Below are 19,409 nucleotides of genomic sequence, written 5' to 3'. Positions count from 1 at the left end.
GGAGCTGGCAGCTGAGTGAGAGCCTGTTTTGAGAGCCAGGGCAGTCAGGGACTGCTGAAGAGTCCAACAGAGGGTAATCAGAGTCAGAGAAAGAGTTAATGAGACAGTATTGTGATGGAGAGTTGAAAAGAATTTTATTGAGAGCGTGCTGTTCAGAGAATCTGTGAAAAATAGTTATTTTGCATTTGAATACAAAATAATATTTTTATATGTTACAATAACTTTGCAACAACAGACGGCTTGCTTGGTTGGTTTTTTAGCAGTCTAATAAACGTATCACCTGCTCCTGCATTTGTATAATTTTACCCTTTATTTGATATATCCTAGAATCTACCTTTCTCTTCTCATTTGCCTATGATATCTGAATAAAAACCTTTTGATTGTTCCAAACCAAACTTTCCTTAATATTTAATTTTACATGAATCTTAGAAGATATTTAGCTGTCAACAATAAGAAAGCATTAGACCCACATCACAAAAGCTATATAATACCAGAGGCAATAGAGGATATTAACTAAAAGAGAGAAACCTTTTCGTACAGAATCTGAATATAAAATAGATACCATTCGGGGGGTAAGGAGGCTTCAGCTGGGGCACAAAAAGGGGGGGGGGCACCAAATCCTTGGCAGAGGTTTTGGAGCTCGATGTCCTTTTAGGCTAACGCCTGTTGTAGTAGTAGTCTCCAACCCACACACCACTCATTTCTAAAGCAATTTGCATCAGGAAGCATAAAGAAATATACATTTCACTGAAGTCCCCATAAATATCAACGTGAAGACAAAACATGAGTGAAGGGAATCCGGAAATGACTGGCAACAGACCTTGCAAACTTCATCGAAGTGATCCACGTGGCACCCCATGAGGAAAGACGTCGGTGCCATTACAAAATCCAACATCTGACGAGACAGAATTGGCACAAAAGTATGTTGCCACTGAATAGGATGCACGTACAGCATGAAGCATTCAGATATTAGTGTTAGCAACGCCCAGTCAGAAGAGAAGAAAACAATCTTCCGCTCAGTCAAAATACAAGTTATTATCTGGGAAGAGAGAGAAAAATTGGTGAAGGTACAGGGAAATATAGAACAGAAGGGCATCTAGTGTTTTACTGTTCTGTTGGCTCACTTGAAAAAAATCAGCACCATCTCATTCATATGGAAACAATGAACTTCCCTAAGCAATAATCTGCTGATCTAGCATCCTCAATAGTTACCACAAGCACTTGGCCTCCAGTGAGGCTGCTGCATTAAAGAAGAACAAATTTTCACTCCAAGAGAACAGATTTTCAGGCCAAGAGCATCAGCCCAGCATTCAAACATGGATAAGTTGTACAAAAGCTTATCCATCTTTGAGATGAAAAGGCCCCTGCGTGGTCTGGATTACCTTTGCCCAAGATTTTAAAAGGCTTTGCACATTTCCATGTAACAGTCAATGATTCTGTTTTAGACTTGCATCAGCTTTTATTCGAAAACAAACCTTTCAGAAGACAAACTTCTGAATTAAAATCCAGTTGCCAGAACGTGTTCCCTCAATTCAACTTCAGAACCACAAGAGTTTTGGTGATAAGCACTGAACTGTGTCAGATTATATCATATGATTAAGCAACAACATCTATCACTGGTAAATGGTGTCAATATTTACTCCAGGTCAAAGATGTCCACACTAAGCCCTCAGCCAAACTACCCTGATTGTCCTGGTATGGGTAAAACCCAGGAAGGTAAAATATTCTGATATATTTTATTAAAGGTAATGAAAAATCACATGGAGAAAAATGTCAAAACATTTTCAACATTTACAGAATAGTCAAAAAGGCTGGAGGAGCAAAATAAGCAATCAAAAGGTTGAGGCAAGAACAATTTCAGAACAATTCCACAAGAAAATAAGAAAGCTAGCTAACCTATGCTAATACTTACATCTTGACAAAGCTTCAGCATAGCCTCAGAGTATATATGAAATCCAAGTCATGTAGTAAAGCAGCAAATGAGCATAAAGTTCTTCTAAGAGGTAATTAGGCTAAACTAAATAACTTCTCTCCCCAATTTTATACCCAACATTCCAGTTTCCAGACTCTTCCAGAAGATCTGCTAATCAGACATCGAGTTTCCCTGAAGGTTCATGAAAAAGAGAGTAAGTTCTTCCCCCTTCCCTCATTTCAGCCGAAATCATTCTCCTAATTAACTCTGTATCAAAGAGTAAACTCAGTCTGGCCTTGCAGTTTCATTTCTCATAGAGATAGGATGCAAGTGTTTGCTGCTTACCAATTACCAGTAAATATCCCCCACACACACAGTCGGCTCCTCTTCTGCACAAACTACAAGGTCTAATTTTCCAGAAAAACAACAGAAACGGTGATCCCTCATTTTCCCAGTCTCTTGACAAGTGGTTTCTTTTAAACTATTATAATGACTCTTCCTAACACTAAAAATAACACCTATTTCAAAGAGTTCATCATGCACTTGGATGTTATGGGAAAGTCAGGCCACATTTCAACTATATATGTGCAGAGAACTCTTTTAAAGTTCATACGGATTGTTGTCACAGTTCCCACCTGCTGAAAATGACCCAAACATGAAAAGGAACATGGGGGACAGGGGTCAGATTTTACAGAGAGAGGAGGAGAGGTGTCAGATTACTGTCAGCAAATATGCTACAGCCACTATCCAGTTATTCTACTGCTGCCATGTCCATCCCCTTGTCCTGTTGAGAGAATGAAGCACACTTCAGCCCATTGTTGGTGATGATTAAAATATGAGAAGAGTCATGTTGGATCAGACCAAGGCCCATCTGGAATACTAAGCAACTGCCCTCTCCCAGTGTTGTTCCCCGGCAACAAGCTCTTCATTCAGAAGCCACTGGACCCTATTCCAGATTTAGCACAGACCCTTTGTTGTTGTTAGCAACTGATACCTTTATTCTTATTTATTTATTTTTTCATTTATCTATTCATTCATTCATTCATTCATTCATTCAACCCACCATCAGCTCCTTCCTTCCTACTGACCACCATTCTACTTAAAAGGACCCAAGGCAGCTTACATATTTAGACACAATATTAAAGCTAACAAAAGCCTAGCCTCCTGCAGGAGGGAGTTCCAAAGTCTGGGAGCAGCCATAGAGAAGGCCCTCTCGTTCTCCACCAATTCGAACCTTTGTCACCTAAACTGGTGTCCTTTACCATAATTTACAGAAGTGAACTCTGCAGTTTAATCATGTACTATGTTGCTTTTGTCTTTCTTGAACGCACGCCATTCAACATTTAGCTCTTTTTACTTTGTCCACACCATGCATAATTTTATATGCCTTTAAACAAGAAAGTAATTTATTATGTCGAAGGCCAAAATTCAGGGTGGGATGCCTCACTACCTGTGATGGAGGAAGGGCCCTCTCCCATGTTTACTCGCCCCTTCTTGGCAGTCTCCTCCTGAAACTCCCAACACTCCACAGAGAGAGGACAGAGAGAGGTAGAAACGTGAATGTTAGGTGTTATTCATTCTTAATACTGCTGACTAATTGTTAGAAGCCAGAATTCAGAAAACTACCACCTTCCAAAAAGACAGGAGCGGCTGTCCTGGTGGCTTCGTGACAGGGTTGCCAGCAGCACTAAAAGAGTCTGCAGAAAAACTGGGACCCTGCTGAGAATCATGTTCACCAAGAGCGGAAAGAAAGGAAGGGGAAGAAAAATAAAAAGGGAGCCATTTCTTAAAAAAATAGAAACAGAGGGGAAGTTTAAAATTGAAGCAAAAGTGGTTATTGAGAAAGAGGACAAGGAACTAATCAGAGCAAACAGAAGAAGCAAACTGGACTTGCCACACTCAGGAGATGGCCAGTGCAAGCCTCGCAGTGGGATTCTTTGTGACAGCTTTAGGATGTCCTCGTCAACTGCATGAAAATTCTTTCTTTCTCAGGTGACTCACCTGTGACCTCTTCTTCTGGCCATTTCCTCCCACTGCTGGGAAAGGAAGTGCCCCCACAGTAAAGCCCAACAAGGAAGCAGTTCAATCGTTTCAGGAAGTCAGGAGTGGCATGCTTCATAACACAGAAGGCAGAAGGAGAAGGGAGAACTGATAAGGCAGCCGGATGGTAGCAGTAGAAGAACTTTATTGACACACTAGCAACATGCAGAGTAGAAAGATAAAAGCAGATTCACAGCATCCGGTACCTCTCCTTAATGCATGTAGGTGTTCCCTCACTCTCAATGTCCAGATCCTTCAGGGAGCTCATTCCAAACTTTGAAAACAATGAATAGGCTGAAGTAATGATCTGCAATTTTACAAACAACATACGAGATAAGATTCTACCTGCTTGGAACAATTCATGTCATACCTGTAAAACCTGCTCTGGTTTAAAACAAAGGAAGGGAAGGTGTAGATCCAAATCAACAATTGGACTATCAGGATCTTCCTGAGATGGAAATATCACTTGGATAGGCTTCATATTAAATACCTAGTACAACAGAAATACGATAGTTAAGTTTGTTTGGGTTTTTATAGATAACGTCATTAAACTGTAACAAAAAGTGACCATTCACTTCTTAAGCCTAGGACTCCCAAGAACAAAGAAAAATGATTTTATATGCAAAGGAGACACAAATCAGCTTAAGCACCACATGCTACATTATCACATTTACTTACAAACTTTAGCATTTCTTTAGCTGAGACACTGACTGAAATTCTATTTGCTGTATCTTACACTGGATTAGGCTGATGGTGTCGTTGGCAACTATGATTTTTCAGAGGTGACACCCTTCCAAGTGCCTTCCAGAAGCTGCTGGATCATCTCTTTCATCAGTGGGAACCTGTGGAAGCTATAGGGTGGTAGGGGGAAGGTTATAATTATCAAAACCTGCCCCTGGAGAGTCCAGAGTTTTGGTCATGAAACAGTTCTTCTTCCTGTAGCACAGCTTCTGCAGGTTCCCAACAATGAGATAAATTATCTAGGAGCCTTAGGAACTTTGGGAGAGCAGTCAGAAATGCTTAATTTTTTAAAAAAAAATCACTACTGCCGATGACATCATCACCCTTAAGCAGCATAGATTATGGCAACAGAATTTCAGCTACTGGTTGTAAATAAAACTTTTCTCACATCTGACATTATCAATAGCCCTGTTCAGACATACAAAATCATGGTAGGGTAAATATATGAAGAGAGCGTGTTCCTCTACCTTCTGATTGTACATTTCTATCACTCTCTTCATGTGGGGAGTAACTTTTTAAAAAAATAAGCGCTTTTTCTCTTTGAGGAGGTCCCCCCCCCCATGATTCAGAACATCAATGTTTCATGGCTCAGGAATGCCTCCATGACTAAAGAAATTTTTGTTCTTCAGAAAATACCAATTTTTTTAAAAAAAGCCATGTGATCCATCCATAGCAATCCAGTCTGAGATCACTTTCACTGGTCTGCTAGAAAGTCACAAGTAAGTTGAGCTTTTGAATTCTTCAGTCATTTTCCTCAAGAAACAACTATATAAAATGGGGGATAATGCAAACAGGTCAAAAACTGGGCTAGATATAATGCCCTCAGCAGTTTGGTTTCATTAAACGAGGGCATCTGGTCAAATTCTGGAACATTCAAACTTAACACCACATTTCATACTGGCTGGTTTACTGTTTTATTGTTCTGCACCACTCAAAGTGACCATTTGGCCAGACGGGTGGTCCAGAAGTGCAAAAATTAAAAAAATAAATCTTTGCCTGACAATAGTTCTAGAGAACAAAAGAGCTTATCTTATTTTTAACTTTTTAATTATGGAAAAGATGATTTTCTTCTTCAGAAAATCATCTTCCCCACAGAAAAGATGATGCAGCTGCGAGATGCCCAAGCAGAGGGCAAATTTCTAAAACATATTCCCAGATCCTGAATATCCCAATAGGGACCAAGTAAGAATACTAGATAATCTATTCTAATACATTACATTTTTTATCAAGACATTTTTACTAATTCCAGAGATATTAACAGTTTTACTACTGACCTGATCAACTAAGACAATGAATGCCAATGATAGAATTACATAGAACATGAATGTGTGACTCTTTGCTACAGAAATATCATTATAAGCAGTTGCTATAGAAGTTCAATGGTATAATGCAAACAGAAAACTTACATCAGTTATCTCATTCAGTGATATGTCCTCATGCAGACTAGTCCAAGAGAGGACTATACAGAACTGTCCTGCACTCTAATGTCAAGATAAGTCCCCTGGAACCTCTTGTGGTAAGGCACCAGCTGACAAACACTCAACCAGTCCCTAGGACAAGCTCCTGACAAAGAGAAAGTATGAGGACTGCATGTACTGTATCCTCCAATACCCTGCACTGAGAACAAAACCTTCTGGATACATTCCATAAGCAATGCCATCTTTTATAAAGAGATTGTACATTCTGCAGTTTACCATCTTGGAAGGAAGTTAAAATCAGTTTGACCGATGGGCAGGCACAGAGAGGCTGAAGTGGAAAAGCAGAACAGGAAGAGGTCCTAGAAAACAGGGAAAGGAAGGAGAGAAATAGAGTGGTGCCTCGCAAGACGAATGCCTCGCGGGACAAAAAACTCGCAAGATGAATGGTTTTGGCGATAGGGTTGATGACTCTCAAGATGAATGTTCCTATGGCCGTGCTTCGCAAGATGAATGTTTTCTATTAGAAGACTTCAGCCTCACTTGTTCACTTTAAAATGTGAAATGTAAAAAGTTTCTGTACTGTTGGTTTCTGTATGTTTACATGTCTTGAAAATGCACTTTCTAAAGAGTTTTGCACAATCTAAGGACTGTTAGTGGCTGTTTCTGTTCAGTTTCAGTGAAGGCAGATGTTCCTGCCTCATGGTTGCTGATTTTTAAATGTTTTTCTATGAGGTTTAAAAAGTTAAGTTTTCTGATTGAAATTTTTGAAATCGTCTGCACAATATGTATGGCTTTAAAGAGCACTTAATAAACCATTTGTAAACCAAATTTGACTTTGTTCTAACTTTTTTTGCCCATAAGAATGCATTAATTAGATTTCAGTGCATTCCTATGGGAAAACGCATTTCGCAAGATGAATTTTTCACAAGACAACATTAACCACGGAACTAATTAAATTCATCTTGCGAGGCACCACTGTATACAGGACAGGAACAGGTCTGCATTTTCAAAAACAGGTTAACACTCAACAGAAGTAAAAGAGCAGTTAGGGCCCTTTGCAGTGGTTTTAACAGGAGTTCTAAACCCTTCCAACATGTACTACTATTTTCCTTGCAACTCTCCCACCTCAGCTGTTTCTCAAACTGCCAGGTTCATTTCTGTGAAAATGGCTTGGTGGGAGGGAAAGTAGAGGGAAGGATAAAAGGTAAAGAAAGCTTAAATATGTGCTTCCCACCCAACACTTCTTCACTGGAATTCAAGCGCCCTATTTGACTTTGCTGGTAACAATGACTTGCATTTGAATTAGAGGTGTGCAGGTTTGTGTTTTCTGGACTACATGCTTGGGGAATTATTAAAATCAACTCAAAGGGTAAGATTTGAAGTTTCTTGTTTCACATAAATCCATTCAGGAAACTACCATACGGCAAGATCAAACATAGAATTCTAAGTATTTACCAAGTGGAGTGGTCCTGGAGGAGGACTGGGTATCAAAGACAGTTTTGCTGCAAATTCTTTTATATGGTCATTGACATCTAAATCTTTGTAAGGTTTCAACTGCACCAATAAACTGCAATAAAGGAAATGATAGCAAATAAGAAGAAAAATGTTTAAACTGGAGACCAACATTACTTTTTAAGAGAATCCTCATTCCTTCCAAACATTTATCTCCTGTATTTAACTACTACTTCATTGTATCACTTTTTTCTGTCTGTGTCTCAGTTTGATTTTGTATGATTAAATTCTAATACATTTTGTAAGTAAACAAATAAATATCTAAGATTCCAGAAATTTCCTTTCCAGAAACTCCCTCCAGAGCTTTGCCAATTCATGGAGCCAAGTTTAAACCAGTTTTTCAGCCTTACACTTGTAGGCTCATTTACTAGCTATAGTCTGAGGAATCTACAACTTAAAAAATTTAGAAGTTGGATATTTTACAGTACAAGGCAACAAGTAATATGCGATTGTATTTCAGAAAAACTATATTTCCACCACTACACAGACTATAGCTAAAATACTGTTGCTTAATGTAAGAGGTTGCACTAGGCCCATAGAATCAGTAGGGAGTTGGTAAGTCAGCTCCTTCATAAGACCCATAGATTCAGATGGATCTAGTCTAATTGCAACTTACTATGCTAGGTAACAGGATTTCAGACTACATACTGAATACAATTACTCTCCTCTCCCCCGCTCCCCAACATAGTCTGATCGAAGAAATCTGCTACATGAGTTCTTGTCCTTTAGGCAACTGGCTCAGAATGAGTCAAAAAGAAATTCTTTCTTCTACATACTGATTTATTTATTTTATTTATTTTGCCTCCTTTGTAGACTGCCTTTCTCCTGCTGAGAGGTGTCTCAAAGAGACTCCAGATTTAGAAACAATCTGCAGTAAATACCCGCAGCATTATCTACATAACATCTGAGGATGATTTTGTTTCCTCTGCCTCCAAACATTATAAATGTCAGTACAAACTTCTGCTATATTATATACGACCACATATGCAGAGAGTTCCTACAATTGCACGCACACACAAAAGCTAGACAAACACAAGCTAGACGAACCCTATGTAGCATAAACTACAGTTCTTACCAAGACAGACAATCTTTGAGAGCACTATAGTAAGGATATCTGGATATGACACAGACAGCAAATGGTACGAAATATGGAGTGGCTCTAAGCGTCTGCACAGCTTCCCAATGGACCTGCCCATTGGAAGTGATGTGCCCATCCTGCAAGAAAACAGCATATTGCTTCAATTACTTGCCAAGAATTACCAGTGAGGAAACACAGAAATTGTAATACATTTACAGAATACAAAGTTTAAAATTGTCCTTTAGGAAACACCTATGATCAATTTTAGATGCACAACTGTACACAGTAAGCAGTGAACAACAATAGCAGTCTTTCAGATCTTTGGTTAACGGGAGTACCCTGTTTTCCCGAAAATAAGACCTAACCTGAAAATAAGCCCCAGTAGGATTTTTCAGGATGCTCGTCATGTAAGCCCTACCCCCAAAAATAAGCCCCAGTTAAGTGAAACCTCACCATCCACCCCTGTGCAGCAACCAGATGAAGATGACAGGACTGTATTTGAATAAATGTAGATAGTTGTACATGAAAAAAATAAAACATCCCCTGAAAATAAGCCCTAATGCGTTTTTGGGAGCAAAAATTAACATAAGACCCTGTGCTATTTTCAGGGAAACACGGTACGTTTCCTCAGGTTAAGAACAGGTTCTCTGTGTTGACAAGAGACACTGTTCTCAGCAGTTGCTCTAGCTATTTCATCTTCTTCTTCAGAGTGGTAGGCTTTGAAACTGAAAACCATAACAAAAATACAGATCCTAGAAAATTACAGCAATTAGTTAAAATTTATCAATAAACTACTTTACACTGAAATTAGCTTCAGGAGTAGAGCAGGGGAAAACATACCTGCATAGGCTGGTAATAATGTGCAACAACGCCGTATGTTCTGTTACCACAGACATCAGTGAAAACAAGAAAATGAAATTGGTCCTCCCTAGATTCAGACGTTATGTAAAATCCTCCTGCATCAAAACAAACATTGCACGACATATTGCTAATAGAAGGTGGCAACTCCCATTATAGGACACATATGTATTTATACATCCTGAAAACTAACCTATGAAGAAAATCAGGAGAGCTGACAAAATCAAGCTCTCAAAGCCTGTGACAATTTTGAGTAAAGTGGTGCCTCAACTTATACACTTCTTGGTAAAGGTAAAGGTAAGGATTCCCCTTGACATTTAGTCCAGTCATATCCGACTCTAGGGCGCAGTTCTCATCCTTTTTTCCAAGCCATACAGCCAGTGCTTGTCCAAAGACAGTTTCCGTGGTCACGTGGCCAGCGTGACTAGACACGGAATGCTGTTACCTTCCCACCAAGGTAGTACTTATTTATCAACTCAAATTTTTACATGTTTTCGAACTGCTAGGTTGGCAGTAGCTGGGACAAGTGACGGGGGCTCACTCCATCGCATGGATTCGATCTTACGACTGCAAGTCTTCTGACCTTCCAGCACAGAGGCTGCTGCTGTTTAATCTGCAGTGCCACTACGTCCCTATGAACATCTTGACATGCGACCAATTCGAGTTACGACCACCTCCTGTTACAGAATTTTGCATGTATGGGGATGTGCATGCGGCCGTGCATGCATGAGTAGGGCACGTGTGAGTCCATACATGTATGCGGGGTGCGTGCGCGGGGGACGTGGCGTGCGTGCAGGGGGTGGGAGATCTGTCTTTACAGCCTGGTCCTGCCAAGGTCATGGCCCGGTAGCGGGCTGCGGAATGGGGGTTGGGGACCCCGGAATTACACAACCCAAAACAGTTTTAAAATAAAGGGGGAACACAAAACCTGGAAAACAAAGCTGTGGCAATCCATTAAGGTCAACATCCTTAGGGACAGTAACATCTTCAGTCTCAGGAGGATTCTGGGCTCCATTTGAAGTCCTTGTATTTTCAATCTTCGATTTCTCTTTCTTTCTTCGAAAGGAACGGCGATTTGTTTTTCTGAAAACATTATTATTGATATTTGTTGCTTTTAATTCCTCCTTGCTGATAAATGGAGGCACAAAAACAGAAAGAACTTCTGGTTCCAGCTGAGGAACGCTTCTCGCGTCTGTCTTCCGAGCAACCTAGGAACAATTAAAACAATTAAATCGACATTTTGTACCCGAAATGACAGATAATGTGTAAACAATTTTATTATTATTCTGCACCAATTTATATCTCATGCTATACTTTGCCAGTCAGTACAGTATTTAAATTTTAGAAAGAACGTTACCGACATTGCTGAATATTCACAATTACTTCCTGTATCTAGATGTTACCTTCAGTTTTTTACATATAGAACATTTTATGCTGAATTCCAATCAAACTATAAATCTGGTAATAAATTCTAAGCACATAGAATTTACTTCCAAGTAAACAAAGATATGAATCAATTTTCTAACCATAGCCAATCACTGTCTAATGGATTAAAATTAAAGCCAGGAGCAGTTAACAAGGAGTAAAAGTCCACTGGGTTATTTCTGGTCTTCTTTATATTTTCTCTGCCAGTTTTCCATTCCTTCCACCCTGGGAAGAATTTCATAATTGGAAAAAAAGCCCTCAAAAATTATCCAGAAATAGACATGGGTCCTAGTAACAGTCGAAAAAATTGCCAAAATATTTATTTCATGGTATTTGCAAAAATACACCTGTCCAGACGTTGTGGAGGCATTATCACTGGTTTATCAGTGACATTCAATTTGTTCCTTTTCAACCAATTCAGGTTTTCAGTCCTGGGATTTACAACTCTGCGGGTTAAACCACAAAGCCTCTGGGCTGCAAGGAGTGAGCCCCCACCACTTGTCCCAGCTCCTGCCAACCTAGCCATTCGAAAGCATGTAAAATGCGACTAGATAAATAGGTACCACCTTGGTGGGAAGGTAATGGCATTCCATGTCTAGTCACGCTGGCAACGTGACCATGGAAATGGTCTATGGACAAGCGCTGGCTCTACGGCTTGGAGACGGGGATGAGGACCGCCCCTAGAGTTGGACACGACTGGACTAAATGTCAAGGGGAACCTTTACCTTTATATGGTACAAAATTTAAAACTAGATCTTGACAGGCCAGTTCAAATAAAAAACTGCCAAGACAAAATATTTATTTTTTATTATTTTTTATTTATTTTATTTATATCCCGCCTATCTGGTCAAACGAGGACCACTCTAGACGGCTAGAGTAATAAACATTTTTCCTCATGATAGGAAGGAAACTGGCCTGCATTATTGTTACATGAAGAATTTCTCCTTTGTTATTATTTCATGTTGCAATTGTTCTAGCACCAGTGTTTTTTATAAGTAACAGGAAGCTCCACTTGTTTCACAACTGTTGACCTTGTCAGAGTGCTTTCACGTCATCATCATAAGCACAAATTCTTTATAGGAAAAATACAGCAGACACTGAAAACAGGGCTACAAGAATTTTACCATTAAAGAGAATATTCCTGACTAATTATCACCACACTTACTTTCTACAGTCACATCTGGACCTCCAACATGTGACTAGTATAAACTCTGAACAGCTTGTACTTCATGTCTCATTTGCTGGTAGTCACAGAAGCTCTTGCTTGTATCAATATAGAAGTCTTCTAACATGCAAGGCATTTAGCACTCATTTCCCTTAACACTAGAAAAAAACGTGTGTCCAGATCTACTCTGCTCATAGTTTGACGCCTTCGCCTAATGAAAACTCGAACTACTAGACTGCTCACTCAGAGTTCATCTGCCTTCAACATACTCCTACAACCTGTTCACACATCCACTAGTGTTCCTACAGTCTGTCGGCACATCAGATTACAGTCTGCCTTTAAAAAAAAAAAAACACACCACAGAATTAAGTAACTTCTTCACACAATTTATTTACAATATTGCCACAAAATGCAGTGATATTTCTTGGCTATGATTGTTTTAAGGGGGCATTAGATTAATGTGCACAGAGTTGGTGTCCCAATGGGTCTGAGTTATCAACTACATGGAATCCCCATGTTCAAAGTCACTTTGCTATGGAACATGGAGAGAAAAGACAGACAAGACAGGTTAAGAACATAAAGGTGTAAGAGCACAAGAAGAGTCATGCTGGGGTAGAGGCAGACTAAAGGTCAAACCAGTTCAACGTTCTATTTCTCTAAGGGGTCACCCAGCTGCCTATGGAGAATCCATCATCAGGACTAGTGTGCAAGAGCCCTCTCCCACATCGATACCCCAGGAAGTGTCCTATAATAACACACCATCTCTGATACTAGAAACAGTAGAGAGATATTCTGACTAGTAGCCATCAGTGGCCCCAACATCCAGAAATGTATCTAACTCCCTTTTAAAGGACGTGGTGGCGCTGTGGGCTAAACCGCAGAAGCCTGTGCTGCAGGGTCAGAAGACCAGCAGTCGTAAGATCGAATCCACGTGACGGAGTGAGCGCCCGTCGCTTGTCCCAGCTCCCGCCAACCTAGCGGTTCGAAAGCGTGCAAATGCGAGTAGATAAATAGGGACCACCTCGGTGGGAAGGTAAACAGCGTTCCGTGTCTAAATCACACTGGCCATGTGACCACGGAAAGACTGTCTTCGGACAAACGCTGGCTCTATGGCTTGAAGAGCGGGATGAGCGCCGCCCCCTAGAGTCGGACACGACTGGACAAAAATTGTCAAGGGGAACCTTTACCTTTACCCTTTTACCCTTTTAAAGCCATCCATGCTGACAGGCATCACTACATTTTCTGGCACTAAATCCCACAATTTCACTAAGTGCTTATACATTTCTCAGGACCATCGGGTTGGACTGAATACCTGAATCTGAGTGTAATCCAACATTCTATCCTCTTTCCAAATACAAAGTGCTTTCTTACTGATTTCATCACAATTTGTGTTTCTTTTCTGACTTCCCAAAATATGCTTCATAAAATAGAACATAAATTTTGAAAAATAATTCATGTAGCTGTGTCCCAAAAAGAAGACTTATAATTCTCTGTTGAAAATAGCTACAGAAATACAAATCAACAGAGGGGGGAATTAATCATACTGATTAACAGCAAACAAGAAAGTCATGTTCAGGAATTACTTGATTACTATTTTATGCCCTTAACATTGTTGGGGGGAATATCACAGGCTACTAGGATATCTGATATGTTTAATGCTGAAACATATGCTATGAACATTCTTCTGAAAATGAAAACAATTTGAAAACCAGTCAATCATTCCATTTCTTGATAATAATAAGCCATGCAAAATGCACAACAAGAAACATTTTTCCTCACATTTTACAATGCCAAAGATCTTACAATACTATCTATTGGCCTTATTATCCCTGCTGTGGCCACCTCTACCTGGTGACTCACCTTTAAACTGCCCTTAGTTTCACTTACTTTCAGTGAAGCCCAAAATATAGGCGCCAAAGCAGTTTTAAGATTGAAACATAAAAATATGATCTTTATTTAAACATAACAACAACTGGTGAAACTAAACAAAGTTCAAATTAAGGTTACACTCCATTGTATGCTAGCTCTCAAACATTCCAGATACAAAGCAATTGTCCGAAGTTACAGCCCCCAGTCCTAAACATGACTTCCCTCCTCTAGATAGAATTTAACTCTCAATTCTCACTCTCCTAACTTCCCACCTCCCTCCTTGGGAGATAATTTAACTCTTTTCTTCTTCTTCTTAACTCTCCTTCTGATCTCCATGTTTATATCCTGCAGGCTCTTCTTGACTGGCTGTCCTCTTGCCTTCTTTCAGACAATGAGTTTATTTCTGAGGTTACCAGGTAAACTAGGTGAGGGTTCTTGTCACGTGGTTGTTGTGGGTTGTTTTGGGCTCTTTGGTTCTTGTCACATCTGCCATCTTAAGTCCAATGGTTCAAATGCCAACAGCAAAACCACAAGTTGAGAACTTAAGTTTGCCCACACCAGCTTTAAAACTGTTGGATAGCTCAATGGTTGAGGTCTCCAGCTGTGGAGCCAGAGGTTGGGACTTGGTGATCCAGAGGGTCCCTTCCAGCTCTGCAGTTCTAAGCAAAAGAAACTTGCTGGAATCTGCAACCAAAATTTCCGCCAGTGGAGTGACACTCATGTAATTTTTCAATTGGATTTCAGCCATTTGATAAAAATCTAAATACTGTACATATAAATGTTTATCTGTTTAGAAATGCAGAAAGTTGCATTATACATGGTTACAACAATTATGCATCTAGCCTCATATAATCTACTCTGACTACAATGCCTTCTCAGGGTTGGAGCAGAGGTTTTATCCAGTCCTTCAGGCATTAGATCTGTAACCCTCTGCAAGGTTACAGGCTTATGTGCCTTTGTTAACAGAAACATAAGGTATAAAAATAAGCAAATACATGTTCTCCATCACTGACGCATCCACCAAAACAAGAAAATGGAAAGTGAAATGAGCACATTAATTTGAAAGGTTATGGCTTGCAAGCACATCTCACTGAAAAAAAGGAAACCAGTTAGAAAGGTAGGTTAGAATGTGTTTCTAAAAGGATGGCATTATACTTCAACTCCATAATCTCTCAGAGCTGGCTGTGTTCACTAGGACTCATAGGTACTGCAGTACAAAACTTCTAGTGTACAGTACATTGGGGAAAGGGGATACCACTCTGCCATGTTATTCCACATAGGCTGCCTTGACTCCTTTTAAGGAGAAAGGTGGTGTAAAATATTTTAAATAAACAAATGAATACCAACCTATTCCAAAATGACAACCTCTAAACCACAACTGAATTCTATGACTCAAAGCATACCTGCTACACACAGCTACAACCTATACGTTTGTGTATGAACACAGCATGATATTGGATTCATTCATAGCTGAACATAGTGTAAGCATGTAGAGAACAATATGTCTACTAACAACTAATTTATTCATTATTTTTCTATGATGTGAATGAGTATCTCTTTTCAGTACAAAACAGTACAGAACTTTCAATACATAACAAAGAAAAGAAAAGCATTACTAGAACCATCAAAAGGATGGAACAAGTCTAAAGAGTAGCTAGCAAAACAAAATAACATCAGCAAAGTACATTAAGTTATGTCCAGTTTATTTAATTAATGCACAGTCAAGGGAATATGAGTTTCTGCCCACTACTATTGCAATATGTCACTTGTAATACAAAACTGCCACAGTAATGTGGTTTATTAGTTTAAGTCCTGTTGGTGCTGGAGTTTGACACTGCACACACAATAGTCATGAAAAAAATATTAATGTCACATCTATTCTGTAGACATTTCCTGTTCATTCTCCTGCAGCGCCCCCGCCCCCAAAACTCCAAACCTTAGAAAGAAGGATTTACACAGAGATTGCAGAAAACTGAAGCAACTGAACAGGAAGATAGTTATTCACAGATTCTGCTCAAGGTGCCCACACTGGAGACAGTTTCCCAGGAAATAGGAAAATATGTATTATATCAGCTTGATGAGTAAGATATTTCAAGTTGGTGACGTGCCCACTTCCAAGGAAGTGGCACCTCTCTTATTTCACAACTTGTTCTTTCTGTAAGAACAACTCACTCACAACACACAAGGCAATTAACCCTTAAAACCGTTCACAACCTTCAAGGCTGAACTTTATAAAATAAAACGGGAAGGAACAAACTGAAACAGAAGAGAGCTTTCTAAGCTCCTGTAATTTATTATGAAATAATAAATAAATTATGTGGAAGCGCGTCTTGTTTTCCTTTCCAGCCTCAGGGCGAAACACTACATTAATACCTCTACACAATCAGATTGCAGGAAAATGTGGCTACGATGGTTCAAACGGATCTGGGGATGAATGAAAACTAGGGGACATCTGTCCAACAGGTCCTCTCAGTTATCTTTTTCCTGTTTGTCTTCTATTGTTAATAACCCTAGCCCTGCAAAAAAAAGAGAGAGAGAGAGAGAGAGAGAGAGAGGATCATCTCACCCATCCACCCTGTTTACCTGGTAAACTTCTTTTGCCTTTTCTCGGGAGACGCCAACCAAGACGCAGAGTTCCAGGACGGCAGAAGGCAGCACCTCTCCCATAGCAAGATCACAGAAGCCAAGAGGAGAAGACGAGGTGCAGGAAGGGCTCCCGGGGTCCTCTTCCCAAACAGGACGATCTATTTAGGGGAGCCGGGTCTTATGCCATCCCCTCTAAAAATGGAAGAAGAAAGGATATGAAGACAGCTGCTCTGAGGCTTACCTAGAAGGAAGAAACAAGGAGGTCTGTCTCAATGCAGGAAGGAGGAGCTTCCTAAACGGAAAGTCTTTCTCCTCCCCTCCAGAGCTAATAAAAGTTGGGGGAACCTACTAGGGGGAAAAAAAAAGAAACATATCAAAGATAATTCAGAAAATGCAAGAAGTGGGGTGCAACCTCCCTGGAGCCACTAAAAAAAAAAATCAAGCTTTTGTGGGCAACATGAAGGGAGAGTCAGAAAGCTTCCAGTATGAAACTTTTTTTTTTAAATAAAATGACTCTGCTCACAAACAAAGGGCGAAGAGGGAATTTTGTCCCTGGTCTCCCTTGCTCCCAAATTAAGGGCAAATGGGGCTGATGAGTCTCAGGGACCCCAGGGAGAAAAGGGTGTACTGTACTTGGTCTGGAGAGAGCACCCCATCCTAAAAGGAGCATTAGGGGGTGGGCTCCCTCCTCGCTCCCCCCCCCCCCAATATCTCTCTTCACAACCCTCAAGATCTCCAGGAAACACAAGCCTCTGGGACCCTAAACCTGTGGGGCAGGAGGCCTGGCCCAGAAGGTGGCCCCAAGGCAACCCCGTTGGGCAGCCAGGGGAGAAGGCGTCTCCCCAGCCCCCCAGCCCAGCCCCACTTTCTTTGCAAACTGGAAAAAAAACTGGGGAAAGGGGGGGGACATCCTTTACCTCTCCTTTCCAAGGAGGTGAGACCCTTCCTCACCAGGGAAGGGGGGGCAAGAGCAGCATCACCCACCCACCCCATGGGTCTGAGGCAGGAGCACAGCAGCCCCCCGCCCCTCCCTAATCTCCCCCCCTTTTTAAAGGAGGGGGAACCTCCTGTCCCACAAAAAGTATATATATAAAAAACATCTTTCCCCACCCATCAAAATAAGTCACAACACGGGGTTGCAAATAAGCTCCTCACAAAGGTGGGTCACGGCCCCCCCTTTCACTTGAGGGGGAAACGACGACACCCCCCCTCTTTTTTGTGGGGGGGTCTGGCTCTGCCTCTCATTATGTCTGGGGGGGACAAAATGAGGGACACCCCAAAAAAAATTTCCCTTCGGGGGGGATAGAGTGGCAGGCAGAAGCGTAGTCGCCCACTTTTTCTGAGGACCCCAAGGGGCCACTCATGCCCGTCGCCCCCCCGCCCCACACAGAACCTCGCCCTTGGTGTGAGGTGGGCGGCTTTAGGACCCGAACCATCCCGGAGTCGTGCTGCCGCGCGTCCATCCAACGCTAGCGCCTCTCTGATTGGATAGGCTCTCCCTTCACTCGCCTCAGGGTCACGGAGTGGCGGGGACGACGCCCAATGAGAACTCCCCGGGCGGGGCGGGGGCGTTCTTGCCCGGCCTTTCTCTTGAAGAAGAGCAGCAAAGTAGGCTGATCGGCCTGGGAAGGCGGGCAGTTGCGGTGGGAAGTTTGGTTGACCCGTGCAGCATCATGTGGAAGTTAAGCAGGATCCCTGAAGCTATTTATTCTTCATTCATGTTAATTGAAATGGTGGCAGCGACTCGTGCACAGCCGTTCCGTGTTTTCAAAGCTGTTCCCATTGTTTCCAGCATTCTTCCCACCAGCCCTGCAGAGTTGGCATGCTCCTCTCCCGAAGAACCTTTTTTTGGCCATCATCTGTTGCTTAAAATAAATCATCCCCCAGGCGCTGCTGTGGGGCTTGCTCTCAATTTTGCAACTTCAGCGAGTTGAAGATCCAACTCCTGACTGTGGGACGAGGAATTATCTTTCTCGCCCCCCCCCTCCTCCCCCTTCTTGTTAATATGAAGCCAAGTGTTTGCAAATGCAAGAACAGGCAGTTTTCTAGGGCTTGGTCTGCTTCCTAGAAGTACAGCCCATAACTACATTGCCGCTATTATGGACACCATTGTACCTGACCAAGCCTGCCCCTGCTCCAATATACAGTATTCTCAACCATATATTGTTCCTTTGGTTTTTGTTGTTTAGTCGCTCAGTTGTGTCCTGACTTTTTGTGACCCCATGGACCAGAGCATGCCAGGCCCTCCTATCTTCTACTGCCTCCCAGAGTTGGGTCAAATTCATGTTGGTTGCTGTGACAAACCCAGACCTACTGGGATATGTCACACAGTTACACTAAGCTGCCACCAACCATTCCCTTTAAGAAGTCACACAGACCAGGGATGGATTTTTAAACAATAAAAAGAATAAGGTTTATTTTAAATACACACAGGGAAAATAAAACAATCAGGTGAATCAGATAAAGTAACGTGGCTTAGTTTCACTCATACATACACACAGTTTGGTTCACCTAGAACCTTAACTTAAAGCACAGACCCTGAACCTATCAGTTCTGGCTGACCAACAGACACCTGAACCTATCAGGTTGGTACTCTGACACACAGTAGTACCCTGTCTGACACACAGACTCCCACACCAACTCCTTCTTCCCAGCTGCTGCTTCGTCTGCTTAGCTTCTCATCAGTGTGTGTTCTCACCACCCAGGCATCACATATTTATACAGTACAGCCCCTCCTCCTGATGTCCCGCCTTCCACTCTCCATAGGATGGAACTTTCCCTCCAAACCCATGACAGACAGGTAAC

General features: G+C 41.4%; 1 protein-coding gene across 5 annotated transcripts in view; it reads right to left on the bottom strand.

Annotated features, from left to right (window-relative positions):
* The window catches only part of DENND3 (DENN domain containing 3), a 48,168-nt gene extending 30,844 nt beyond the window's left edge, over window positions 1-17,324 (bottom strand). For 2 of the 5 annotated variants that reach the window (XR_012087017.2, XM_072999396.2), the window contains exons 1-7: window positions 16,602-17,324; window positions 10,488-10,767; window positions 9,542-9,657; window positions 8,699-8,838; window positions 7,567-7,678; window positions 4,323-4,442; window positions 821-1,039 (exon numbers count right to left, since the gene is read on the bottom strand). Coding sequence is in view for 4 of the 5 variants with exons in the window: in XM_072999396.2 (XP_072855497.2) it covers window positions 821-1,039; window positions 4,323-4,442; window positions 7,567-7,678; window positions 8,699-8,838; window positions 9,542-9,657; window positions 10,488-10,767; window positions 16,602-16,685 (1,071 nt within the window). In the remaining variant the exon portion in view is untranslated. Of the gene's footprint in view, window positions 1-820; window positions 1,040-4,322; window positions 4,443-4,688; window positions 4,707-6,099; window positions 6,471-7,566; window positions 7,679-8,698; window positions 8,839-9,541; window positions 9,658-10,487; window positions 10,768-16,601 lie in introns of those variants that run through there. The other 3 variants (XM_020804549.3, XM_078392015.1, XM_020804548.3) reach the window with 3 other exon arrangements.
* Window positions 17,325-19,409: the final 2,085 nt, after the last annotated feature.

The sequence above is a fragment of the Pogona vitticeps genome, chromosome 4 (genome assembly GCF_051106095.1).
Source record: "Pogona vitticeps strain Pit_001003342236 chromosome 4, PviZW2.1, whole genome shotgun sequence".
NCBI lineage: Eukaryota > Metazoa > Chordata > Lepidosauria > Squamata > Agamidae > Pogona > Pogona vitticeps.
Note: the sequence above shows the minus strand (reverse complement) of the source record. Positions and strands in the feature narration are given on the sequence as shown.